The 13,901-nt window shown below is 40.4% G+C and overlaps 1 protein-coding gene across 1 annotated transcript in view; it reads right to left on the bottom strand.

Moving 5' to 3' along the window:
- Window positions 1-2,887: 2,887 nt before the first annotated feature.
- CDC123 (cell division cycle 123) overlaps window positions 2,888-13,901 on the bottom strand; it is a 34,113-nt gene continuing 23,099 nt past the window's right edge. Inside the window, exons 10-13 of the mRNA XM_086474707.1 lie at window positions 12,121-12,149; window positions 6,479-6,607; window positions 4,531-4,668; window positions 2,888-3,745 (exon numbers count right to left, since the gene is read on the bottom strand). Coding sequence (XP_086330833.1) covers window positions 3,719-3,745; window positions 4,531-4,668; window positions 6,479-6,607; window positions 12,121-12,149 — 323 coding nt within the window. The 3' untranslated portion in view covers window positions 2,888-3,718. The remainder of the gene's footprint in view (window positions 3,746-4,530; window positions 4,669-6,478; window positions 6,608-12,120; window positions 12,150-13,901) is intronic.

The raw sequence follows: 13,901 nt of genomic DNA on the forward strand, positions 1-13,901 counted from the left end.
ACACTGTGACCAGAATCCAACAAATGGTATTCACTTACTGAGACTCAGAGCTGGCTATTATTCCCCTACTTTTAGGGGATTTTTTCGGATACTATAGAGCACCACTCAAAAACAACAACAAAAAAATCTCTAAGAGGGAGGGAAAAGTGACAGAGAGACACTTGAACATTCAGATCAGTATTACCCATGCTGTGGCTTATTCTGATCTTAACATTCAGCCGAACATTGGATTGGTGGGTCAGGAAAGACGAGGGCAACACTGGAAAAAGAAGAGTCAAAGGAGTACGAACAGAATGGACAGTCTGCAGCCGAGAAGTACAGGAGCACGATTCCAAACCCTGAACTAAGCCAGTACATGTTAATGACTCCTGCTTACGGGGTTACTGGAATCCTGATCCCCAGTATCCAGCTGGGAGATGAGATAACACAAGCATTGGCTGTGAAACAGTGAAGACTTCTCTTTGGCGCTCCTGGCAGAGCTGCAGTCCAAGAACTGAGCCTCACCGCCCTTGAGCCGTTACACATAGCCGGACTTCTCAAGGGTTTGGCGAGCATATATCTGTATAAAACAGACTGCATGCTACCTCCCTCTCAAACTTCTCGTTTGTCCTCCAGCTGAGATTACAGGTATCTTCAGATAATGTTTTAAGCATATATAGTTAGCCCTTACTCAGCAAATAGTGATCGTATCATCGAATCACACGAACAAGGACCTGACCAATTGGAATTTTGTATTTTCAAACTTCTGTAGGACGGCTAGAGGCAGAAACTGATTTTAGGGTGACCTGAAACAGAATTAAAAGTGTCATATACTATTCAGTCTAAAAGTGATCTGAAGCATTTTTAATGTATCAACATTAGCTTCCTCACCTCCCCAAGAGGAATATGTTTGTTAATTATCCTTGCAGATCAAAAGGTCATATGGGAAGTAAATTCTTTTAGAAGAGGAATCTTTAATCTAGCCGACAAAAGAAATTTAACATCCGGTTACCTGAAGTTGGAGAAAGAAGCAAAGTAGATACAAAGCACGTATTTGAACTGTATGATATTTTGAGGAATCTGATTATTTAGAACAGATTTTTTATAGTGGAGACTCTTTGTATCAGGACCTGAACATGGGACTAGTATTTTTGCTCTGCTACCTTTTGCGGTTCCTCATTAAGACTAAGCCCAAGGGAAGCCACGTAAGTTCCTGCACCTCTGAAATAATGTTAGTTACCAGTGTTCGATAGCTTGGCTGAGCAGTCCATTAATTGAGACTGGTCATCTGTTAGCAAATCATAAGGGAGGAAAACAAACTTTAATTCTAATTATGCCTAGCACAGGACTATAAAGAGAAGTCTTTGAGTACATTAAACAGCTGCTGAAACTGATGAGGGGTGGAGGGGTAGTGCCAGAGAGCACTGGGTAGGAGACGGGAACAGCACAGCATGTCATTATGGTGGTCCTTTAGCTAGAGGACAGGCTAGCACCAAGCGAAGCCGTTTAGGGAGCCAGGTGCTGGGCCAGTGCCCAGTTCCACTGCAACTTGTCCTAGAAGAGCTCACCCGTACCGGCAGAGCACCCACAGGAGACTGCAGTTCTTGCAGACATATGAAAGCTGCCGGCAAGTCTAAGAGCTCTGCACTGGTTGTGGTCAGTTCACTTGGTGATGCCATTTTCAGGATAAATAACAACGTCAGGAAGCAAAGGACTGTTAAAAGGCTGCCGCTCCAGCCTGCTCACCTAAAGGGACACTCTTGAGTGCACAGGGTTCCATCCAACTGGTCCTGACACCATATATGTTCTGGGGAATATCCAGCACAGAAAGCTGTGCTAACGGTAAATTAATCAGTGGAGCCCACAACAATGTTGCAGGAAACTGTCTTACAGCTCTGAACCAAGAGTCGGTATTTTTTAAAGACAATAACCTCTGGTTCAGAAGCATTTATGAATCTGCTGGAAATTCCAGGGCGTTATCTGCGCAAAGGAAGCGTGGTTAGATCATCATGATAGTTTAAGCTAAGGGTAGAAACTTGAAAAGAAAAAGGAATGCTTTGTTGATTTTTATGTTTTGAAGCTCCTACCTGATTTAGAGGCATTTATACTCAAATAATCCCTGTGATAAGGGTGAGAAAAACTCATCCACAGTCCTGCAGTACAGCAGAATTAGGTATAGCCCAGCCCTGAGTTAATGATCATCTAATCTGTGTACAAAAAAAACTATTGAGAAGGAGATTCTATTGCTTCAAGGGTAGGGCAGATCTTGTACTCTCAGACTCCAGTGATGTTTCATCAATGTATTTGGTAGAACTGGATTCTTAACCTGCATAATCTTTAACTAGAGTAAGTACTCATTCAAAATTGAAACTAAATAAAGACTGTAAATGATAATTGAACATCTAAGCTCAGATTTAACATCTAAGAGCAGATTGCAACCGAACACTATCAATTTGACAGCAAAAGTAAGGCAAAGAAACATGAACAGCTTTATATACACACACAAAGTATCACAGAACTGGTTTGAACTAGGAACCAATTTCCAGGGGCTACGAGCACCTCCAAACGTCCTTTCATTTCCACAGGAACTGTACACACTGTTAACAAATTACTGATGCCACGCAAAGGCCTAAATCCAAAAGCTAGCTGGTTCTTTGTCTGAAACTGTCCTCTCCCCACGTCTCAAATAAGAGCAATCGGCAACAAAGAGCAATCGGCAACAAGAGCTTCTGGTTCCCCAAATTTAGCCAAGCTGCCTTTTATACGCAAAAAAAAAAAAAAAAAAAAGAGTACCACCAAATGAACACACTATTTTCAGCGCTGAAAGAGTAATAATTTTCTTAAGAAACTCAGAGATGTGATACAAAAGAAACAAGACTGAGTCCACATACAAAATTACAGGCTGATGTTATGTTTAACTTCTTATATTAAAGCCACAGATGACGTTTAGTATGAATCATGTTAAAAAATAAGTTTCAAGAAAGCTTTACTATGAAAATGAAATGAAATTTGGTGAAGTTTAAAAAATTTCATAGCTTTAGCTACTGTGAAAATGTTACTTTACTTGAAATGCATTCAGAATTTCAAATTCCTGACATACAAAGTCTTCAAACCTTAAGTAGTCTCCTATAGCTACAGCTGTTCTCAGAGATGAAGTATCAGCCCTCATAGCAAAGAAAAAAAAAATCCCTTCTCCGCTTTTTTTTTTCTTTTCTCTTTTTACATAAAGGATGAGAAGTGCTCCCAAAAGAAAGTCAATTTACAATTTTACAAAGTTACTACAGAAGAAAACGTACATTCCTTTCTTTCCTTGTGCCTATACTATATTTAAGCAAGACTGTGCCTAAATTCAGAGAATGCTTGATGTTTTAACTGCACAAGCATTAAGTGTTGTCATATTTATCACTGAAGAGTCCGACGGCATACTTCAACGGCATCCATCTTCACATTATGAGATGGGAAGCAGTCGTTCAGCTGCATTCAGACTGTTGCTTGCTTGCACCACGGTTTAATTGCATTTAACCCGGAACCCAGTGAGAACTCACCCTGACCTTCCATGTTTCCCTGAAAAAGCTTTTCTACATTTTTATATAAACCAACACGCAGGATGAACAGATCTTCAGTTCTTTCACTGACTATAAAAAGCAGGTTTTCTTTAAATCGATAGCTTAATAGTTACGTTAAATACAGCTTCTGCCTCATTTCTTGCTTGTAATTCAATGTAATGCTTCTTGATACCTCAGTCATCATCTTGATGATTTCTTTTCTGTCAACGGAACAGGAGAGTTCACAATGTTAGGACACAGTTATCTGAAGTAAGAGCACTAATAAATCACGACAAGTGATTCCAGATACAATGGATATTAGACCATGACTGCAATTCTAAGCCATTTTTGAACGGTGAGAGATAATGGAACAGCAATATCAACCCTCTCCCCCACCCCAAACTATAGGATTTCATTTCCAGTAAAGAACGAGATTCATCCCATACATTAACCAACAGAATATACAAGAACCAGAAAACATGATGGTCGCAGAAGTCAGCGGTCAATAAGGCAACCTGCCCTCCCTTCCCCAGCTTACAAAGGTGTCATGTTTTCATGCTGCTATTCATCAAAGGAGCAAAGAAATTGCATTGAAAAAGGAACAAGTATTTAAGTTTTTTTCCTAATATATTGATCTTCTAACCTTTAAAGTAGTTCCTAAAAGCACTGGCTTCAGCCACTCAAAAACCACATTTCCATTTATACTACATTAGTATTTACATTTAAAAAAGAAAGAAAACAGCTAGGACCTTCAGTAAGATTTGCCAAACAACACTCATTGCTTCCTATAAAGACAAAATTAATTAACTGAAATGAGATTAGCATGAAAGCTTGCTCCTCAGCACTTAAAAAGTTCAGCCCAACAATACACTGTATGATGGCTCCATACATTACTTTTTTCTGTAATTATGTAACCTATGTTAATTACAAAAGCACAATTCCAGGCACTTTGATGTTGCCATTTCACAAAGATGGAGGGTCAGAAATTTTTTTCACTCCTTCTTACCAGTTTAAGAAAGTCAATCAATTTGTGAACATCCTCTCCTGTAGAAAGGTCCACAAAATCCTTCGGCAGTCGGTAACTCAGGTACGGACTAGGCTGGACGGTAACTTTACTGTTTGTACAACGGAAAACGGGACAGTCCTTTGGAAAAGACATTGGATAAGACAAGAGCAGTGTACATGAATAAAGCTAGCCAAGTTTCTTGAACTCCTCCATGAGGTTGTCTGAGTCACTTTGCCAATGAGATCATTTGACATTCATTCAACTAAACCTGCGCTTTCTAAAAATTGTAGCTTCCTTATTAAAAACTCTGCCCACTTAAAAGCAAAAGTCAAAACGTTAATAACAGTCAAATAAAGGCATTCATTCCCTCGCTTTAAAGTTTCTATAGAGTACCAATTATTAATGCATTTAATATATATACACTTATAACAGTGCTGTAATAATGGAGCTATAATAAACCTCGGGCAATAATATCTACGTAAGTATGTGGATAAAGAAAATGTTTATGACAGAATCCCTAAACTTGTCTTCACAACTTCCTTGTTTAAACCACGTTTGCAAATATAACCTGACTGAGATCATGATCTAAACTTTCCAACCAATGTACTTACTGAAGGAAAAAACGTCTCTACAAAATATCCAAAAAATCTCTCTGAATGCCAAAACATAGCAACAGGTTTTGGGTAACTTGATATAATTTTCAGTTCAACTTACTGACATGCAATGTAACTGCCCACTGTATGGCAACAAGCAGCTTCATTTCAAAGACAAAAGTTGAGTAACTTCACACCAGATTCTGTGATCAGATGTAAGCTGAACCATGAAGACAAGTCATTCTACTTTTCATCCAGTGTTACACTGGAGAAAACTGTATAAAGTATCTGGCACTGAGAAAAAAGAAATCCTCAAAACAAAATTCAGGTGTTCCATGGACTGCTCAAGAATTGGGAGCGTGTTTTAACAAAGGAGTCACAGCTTTCAGCAGGAAGGTTCATTGAATGGGTTTTCATACAGCAATAGCCACACGGTGAGACTAAGAAAACAGCATGAATGATATCCTGCAGAGTGGTGTATTTCCCTTTCAATGTGTTAGGAGAACGGCGACAGAACTAAAGCAAAGCTCAAATGTTAAAATCAGCTCAATGAAGCATGTCATTTCAGTTACCTCTATCGCAGTGTAACAGCTAGAAAACAAAGAAAAGCCCACGCTATCTGACTAGCCATCTCTTCTCAGACAACTACCCAGTGTTTCCCAGTATCAAGTAACATGCTTCTTGTTATCTTCTGTCCAGCTGTCTAAGGACTCATCAAGATACGAGGATGTGCTCTCAAGCACGCAGTCAGAAAAAAAGCTGGAGTGCAAACAAGACTATTCCTGCCTCTCTGCATTAACAGGAAGTTATTTGTTTTTATGGAGGCAACGCAGCTTGGAAGAGGGATAGAGGAGCCCTGCTCTGCAGGTCCAGGGAGTTCAACCAGAGGGCAAGGCTTCCCTGAGGGTATTCCGTATGAGGGAGAGACACAAGTTAAGCTTCTTTTTGCCTCCTCATAAACATAAATCTGGAGCTCTGGGAAACTGTATGGCAGATATCAGGAAAAAAGCAGAACTAAGTGATTATATAGAAAAGTAACAGATTTTGAAAGGCATTTAATAGAGCGCATCAAAACTGCACAAAAGCAAGTTTCAGGGCATCTTTTTCGCAGTGTGGTCAAAGCTGCAATATGGGCTTGGACTGTGAACAAAAAATTCCCTTGCAGGCACCTAAAACTAGCATGCAATATTTCTTGACATTAACTACTGTCTAATAAGGTAGATTCTACTTACAAAGAGCTTACATCTCGTGAGTTAAGGACATCACAATTGGATTACAATAAATAAAGACAGGCAAAAAAAAAAAAAAAAGCCTGTTGGATTTGTTAGCCAGCCTGCCTCACCACAGGGCTGTACCTGTTCTGTTGCTTCCCCTTCACCCTGGTCCCCTTTCAAGTTTTTCCCAGAGGTCAGTTCTTCCCACGTAAACAGCAAGGAGTCTGTTACTTCACCAAATGGGTTAAAATCTATTAACCAAATTTTACCCTGCAATAGAACAATAGAAGAATTAAAAAAAAAAAAAAAAGAAAAGAAAAAAAAGCAGAATACACACATATTATTGTAAAATGCTTGGTCTTTAGATAAAATGATGTCAAAATTGAAATCACCTTAAGCACTTAAAACATCCTAACTTCCCTTACATTAGACACAGTTTTAAAGCACAGCAAGCTATGACTGACTATTTTATTTATTGTTTTTTAAACAGAAGATCAGACAGAGATCAAACAAACTGAATTCACTTCTATGCGAGGTGATTTCAGATAACCACAGAAGTTCTGTCTAATGTCCATGGTCCAAGATCCCCAGGCATCATGAACAAGGAACGGAAAAAACAACAAAAAAACCCCACCACACACAAAAAAAAAAAACCAAAACCAAACCAACCAACCAAATAAAAAAAAACCCACAAAACCAACCCAAACTAAAAACCCCACCAAAACAGCGATTTTGCTTTCCGTCAAAAGCCACCTCAGCACTGCTGTACATCCAGCAGTCTACAAGAACTGCTGTTCTTGACCTCAGAACGGACTCTAAAAATACACAGCAGGGTCTGCAAAATGCACGTGGAGATCATGAAAGCTGAAAGGTGCTGTACAAATATAGATAAATAAAGAATAACTTATAGGCGTTTTTAATATAGCCATTACTAGTAGTCCAGACTAGTTTCTCCTGCCTCATCTTTAACACATTTGTGCTCCAAGCAGGTCTGGTAGTATGCACAACAGCACGCCTGTTTCACAGCTGAAAAATGAAAGCAGAGAGACTAACACGGCATACTAAAAGGCAACAGAGACGTCTGCAGGGGAGCAAGAAATAGTTTGCGTTCCTCAAGTCATCTCAAGATACAACCCTCAGCACAGGGCCATCTTTTCTTACCCAAGAAAGTGCCATCTATTCTAATTTAAGAAAAAATATATAATAAATTATAATGAAATATGACTACAACTGCTAGTAAGAATTTGCAAAATAAGTATTACATCTGGAATAAACCAGATCCATCAAATACGGAAAGAATAAGGTTGCTGTAACACAAGCAGGACCAAAAGGTTTTATTGTGTTTATTGAAGATCAACTGGAATTGGAAAACAAACCTGAAGATTACGTAGCTAAAAACTTATTTTGCTTTCTCTTTCTTTCCCTCATTCCTGAAGGATCTTTTTTCTTTAAAAGATCTTCCCCATCTCGATACAAACAGCAAGTCTCTTCAATGATTTACACCACAGCCATCTGGTTTCCAACTCACAAAGATACTTTTGAAGCCTTCAGTCAGAGTAACGTGGAGACTTCCTCTCCCACCCACACTACCTAAGGCACCCCCACAGGCACTAACGCACTATAGCATAGGAAACGCACGGAAACCCATACAATAGAGAGCAGAAATGCTCTGCCTGGTCTGTTATCATCCGTAGCGAGTTACTCATGCAGATGGGGGGGAGTCCCAGCACAGATGAAACCAGTGATATTACTTGTAAACTGGAACGGAGCCAGCACCCCGGCTGGTGAGTGTGGTTGCACACAGGCTTTCTCTCAGGGCAGATCCACGAGGTACAGCTCTCGCCTAGCAGATCTGAAGAAGCCAACGCACCACAACAGCAGTAGTGAAACCAGATGGCTACAAAAGCAACTGTGACCTGCAGGGACACAGCCCGGAGTGGTTTCTTACTTGTTTCAGAAGGGTGAAGAAGCGCAAATATGTATGGCTAAGTTGCAACACCTCTGCACTGATACTGACATCATCGGTGCCGAGAGCGAACAGGGGCATTTTCCACCTCCATCCCTCTTCAAAAGGCAGTCACAAATTCTCATTATAAGAGATGTTTTACTTTTGCTAATGGGGACATCTTGTTAGCTCCAAGGCAGCAGGAGGAGGAATCTGTAATTTTAGATTCATTCTACCACACCAGAAAAAGCTGGGTAATGAACCAATTTAATCACAGACAGAAGCAATGGCTGAAAAAGTTCGTCCAGCAGTTCAGAGAATCTTTCCTTGAATCAGAAATGTTTACACTCAACAAAGGACTTCCCTATGAAAGGCTTTCACAGAGACTCCTCCTCACCCCAAACACATGAAACTCAGCTTTTCATTGGAACTCAAGATCACTTCTCTAGAGAAGAAATGTACCCTGGAAAAAACTGAACATCTGTTCTGAGGCTACTGAGAGTGACACTGGTTTTTGTGAGCACCTAGCAGTAGTTCTCCCTCCCTGCAGACAGCAGTACACCGTCTACAACAGGAACTGAGATGGTTTCCTTAAGATGGTCTTAAATCTGTACGGAGTTTTGGTAGTTGCAGATTGATGAGAAGTAGCAAAAACCCCTAAATATCCCTTTTCAGAGCTCTTTAAAGGGAGTGTATATAACTCTGGGTCAGTAACCAAACTGTCTTTTCTTAAGATTAAACACTCTTTCAAGTCTTACATGCAATGTCATGATTTAAATGTAGTTTCAGATGACTTGCACTGTGTATCTAAAGAGCAGTAGTAAAGCTATTTATCTGCCATCTTCTAGTATTGGCAATCTTTGTCACATGAGAGCACAGATATGCACAAGCCAGGAAAGCAAAGTTGTGCATATCTGGAAGGGAAAAAAAAAAAACCCAACAAACCCAAACTGTATTACATAGGATTTTTTTTTTTTCTCATTCTGTAACAGGAACCAATAGATTTACCAGATCCTGTCAGCTTCATGCTTTGTTTTACTAAACCATTAAGCAACATGCTGCTGAAAGGAAGTGCCTATGACAAAGACTGTTTAAAGGAAGTTAAAAGATAGATAAAATGCAAACTGAACTGTTACATCTCCCTAACCAGCTGCACCTTCACACACAGTGACAAGGCTCACCAGGCAGAGACACAGGCACTAGTTTGCACCAAGAGCTAGCTGTGAGCTAGCGGTGGTTTGGATCCACTCACTGCATTTCTTTGTCTTACCACAGTGACTTGTCTTGAACACGGTTACAAGTTGTTAACACCTGGGAGACAGGCAAAGAGCAACAGCAGAGCTGATTCTCAGGCTTGTCAGCTGTTGCACAGCAATTGTGAACCACTAGCAGCAAGAAAAAAAAAAAAAAAAGATGGATCCAAATGAAAACAGGCTACTAGTCCTGCAACAGAACCTCTTCAGGACTAGGGCTCCAGGTCACCCAGCTTGGAAGACTGCAGCGCTTCTTCCTTAAAAGATGACTTGTCTGCAAAGTCAGGCATGAGCTCAGACGAGCTCGGTGAAGAGAGCCAACAGGAAAGGCAGACACATAAAAGCTGGTTCTGAACCAGGCCTCCGTTGTTTCTATGCCACCCTCCAACCCAACGAGCAGGACCTGCGGCAGCCTACTCCATAAGGTCTCTCGAGTAGCTAAAGCAAGCACGGGGAGGGGGTTCCTCTCATTCTCAACCACATCCAAGAATAAGCTTCTCCAAAGTGAATATTTAGAGTTGAAAGAATTTAAAATAAGCAGACACTGGACAGTTCTCTCATTCTGTAGGTGAGGTTGCTGTGCAACCAGCCTGAGGAGGAGCATGGGCTCTGGAAATTAATCACACTCGGCAGCACTCAATATTCTTTTGCTGCCTATAACTCACATAGAACGGGAGCGATGAATAATACAGTTGCAAACCACAAAAGTATGTGCGAAAGGAGGAGGATCTGACACACAAAGCACTATCTGGCAGTTTACAAGTCCTCAGGGTAGAAGGCACGGGAGAGATATCTACAAACAGATGTATTTTATCTTGACAGGTGAAGAAACACTGCTCATTTGAGATCACACAGGCTGAAACCTTTTAGTTCAGTAATCTGTCTTCATGCCTCAGCTGTGAGGCAGAGTACCCAGTGGCAGAGCCTGGTTCAATGCTGAAGTGTTGTTCCTCATTTTGCCTTACAGCATCCTGAAGTCTGATGATCTGAACCCAGATAATTTTCATTACCATTCAGCATGGCTGGTTTTACCCATAGCCTAATTAAGGTACCTACATTAAAAGTTGCGCTGAGTAACAGTACAACAGTTGTTTTCCACATGACACACATTCCTGTTTAGTTTCTGCTTTGCAAACTATGGCATGATTTACTATTATACAATTACAAAATACTTGAGCAACATTCAGAGTCAGGACTTACTACAAACAGTCCCAACTCAACTCAAATAAAGACCTTCTCCAATCCCATAACTGTGAACAAGTCAGTCAGACTCATAAACGTATATAGCAAAAGCATATAGCCTTTTTTTTTTTGCATTTCTGGTTTAGAATTTGGAAAAAAAAAAAATTAAGCTAAACCAAAGACCTACTTCTCATGCACTAATGTGATTTCCCAAATCAGCTGTCATTCCCAAGATCAACTTTTGAGATTTAAGCTACATAATGCATTTCTGGTTGTGTGCTTTTAAAACAAACACGTGTGCCTTTCAAGCACAATTCATCTCTCCTACTTCTCTCCACCGACACTAGGAGAGGTCAAGGTGACTAACTCTGATACTGGCACCTGCCCTTCAGATGGGACATTTCTCCCCAATCCCTCACTATCTGGATGTTCAGGGTTCTGATCTGCCGATTGCTCAGAACCACAGCCGGAACCGTTTGAAAAGAAAAAATTAGCTTCCATCTGGCACAAACCGGCCACACCACATTCATACACTCTTTTGACAACTATCCCTTCATACCCTAGACTTCCATACAGGAAGTACAATTTATCATTTTCCAACCTCACATGGATAATCTGAAGAAATATTGATGATTAGTTTTGACGAGTTCAGATGCTATAGGGAAAAACATCACAGATGTTTTTAGTGAGCAAAATATCACCCAAAATATTTTTTGGAAAGTCACAGCCATTCTGCCTGAGTGTTCAGATATATTTCTGTCAAAAGGACCCAGAGTAAGCACTATGCAGAAGGAACCTTAGCAACAGGTAGTGCTTTGCTAAAACAATTCAGTAACATTGCATGATACTGATTAAGTACTTAACAGAAAATGCCCCAAGCATGTTGGTGTTTAAGAGGTATTTGGACAATGCCCTCAATAACACGCTTTAATTTTTGGTCAGCCCTGAATGGTCAGGCAGTTGGACTAGGTGATCATTGTAGGTCCCTTCCAACTGAAACATTCTAGTCTATTCTAAATTATTTCAGCAAAGACTCTCCATGTCACAATGAAAACTAAATTGCCTCCAGTAAATTCACAGAACTGACAGAATTCCAGCTGAAGCCAAAGTTAAGCGCTTTAAAACCAGACTATTTCTCTGGAAGATATTTACTAAATAATTACATCACTGGCACAGACATATTTACACCCCTAATCCTATTGTTCTCCTACTGTAGAAAGTGTCTAACACAGAAAAAGACCTGGGGAACACAATGATAACATCAAGTAATAGTTTGTTTTGTTCGGGGTTTTTTTTGCTAGGATCATTTCTAGGAAGATGAAGGTATTATTTGTTTCATCTCTAGCATTTCAGGAAGAGTTTCCACAGAACAAACAATTATATACAGACTATTGTTCACTTACCCTGCTGTCTCTGTACACATCAAAAACAACTGAAAAGGAGAAAAAAAAAAAAGTGTTAATCTTAAAAGATTTATAGTTTCACAGAAGATGTCTAAATCTGAATAGATACTGCTGTACACAGCACAATCTGCAAAGTCGTATGTCTAAAGAACTGGAAGCCAGAATTAGGTTCGTTTCCAAGAGGGAGTTGAAACATTTCAAGAACTACTGTTAATGCACTGAGAGACAGGCTGCCAGGTTTTTCCAAATAATGCTGGTGTCTTCTGTTGAATTTTCCCCCAATGAAGAACATTTGATAAACGCTCAGCGACATTACTGCTGTTTGCTTTAGAGCAGAACAGAGAAATTTCAAGGAAGGATCAAGACTCCACTGTGCTCAACACTGCACAAACATTTAGTAAGAGAAAGTTCCTGCTTGACGGAGATTAGGGCTTCAGCAGATAACAAGACAAACAGGTTGCAGGAACAAAGGGGTCAGCGTGCTGAGGAGGAGGTGGCAGTGAAATGGCTGTGTTACTGCAACCCACAGCAGATACAGCACACCTACTGATTATCAACAACTCTTTCAAACAGACCCTTTGCTACTCGGTGACTGAAGCAGAGCTGATTTGCACAGCTCCATTGTTTTCCCTCCCCTTGGCTTAATTAAGCGTGAACCTTTGTACATGCATCTCCCTATTAGCTTCTGTTCTGTCTGGTTAAACGAATCTTTGTCTTTCTATTCAGCAAGGGAAATCAACAGATAAGCATTCAAGCGTGACTACATGCAGAAGTTGTACCAGTTTAGCAGAAAGAAAGAAAAAGAAAAGCCAGATTTAGAAAAACCTCAGACAAATGCTGTATTGTCACTTCCTTCACTAATAAGGAAGGGAATATTCCAGCTAAGAGATTTCCCAATACATGTGGGATAAACTAAACTCAGGATATGACTGAAGAACACTTGAGCCTCTGCAGCTACTCAGGAAGCTGCCCATCAGTAACAGGGATGTTCATTGGTCATGTTCAGGCATGTAAAGCTACTCAGCAGCCTAATCTATTATTTCATGTGAAGCTGGTGGGCAAAACCACAACTCAGCAGCACCAAAGCCAGTCACGTAACCGCTTTTTGCAGAAGCTCAGTTACGTCAATTTAAAATGTCACTCCGGAATTAAGTGCTACATTTTCTCGAGAAGATAAGCTAAGTAAGTCATCCATACAAAGAGGAGCCCAGCAACCCTACATTTCTTCTCCAGATGTTCAACTGAACTTGTTGCCTGTACTGTGTACTCTCATTAATCATGTTTCATTAATGGAAAACTTGCATCTGAGCTTTATTACAAAATGATGCCTGTCAGCTTAAAGCAAGTGTGTGGCAATCATCAAGGCGAACAGCATTTAGCGGGATTTCCATCCCCGTAAAGACTGACTGCACATTGGTGACTAGCTCAGGACACTCACAAACACTGAAGAGAGAAGGAAACCTGAACTGTTCTCTCTTCTTAGGGACCACCTCAGAGCAGGAGTGTCACGTGCTGGCAAGACTCTAGTAAAACTTTACCAGCAGTTGCTCCAAATGGAGGGTAAGCCAAGGCTTGACTCTACAGTAAGCATTAATACCTCCGGAACGCTGTTCTTACTGGGCTCTTACGAAAGGTACTTAGAAGGTTCTAACATCATTTAGAAGTATTTATAAAGCATTCACCCATCTGTTATCCTACTGCTCTTACTCTGCAATGCTTCAGCTGCTCTGACTCAACTCTTCCATCTGGAGATGCTACCAGACCAACTGGAAAAAGCAGAG

Source organism: Leptosomus discolor, chromosome 1 (genome assembly GCF_034619465.1).
Source record: "Leptosomus discolor isolate bLepDis1 chromosome 1, bLepDis1.hap2, whole genome shotgun sequence".
Lineage (NCBI taxonomy): Eukaryota > Metazoa > Chordata > Aves > Leptosomiformes > Leptosomidae > Leptosomus > Leptosomus discolor.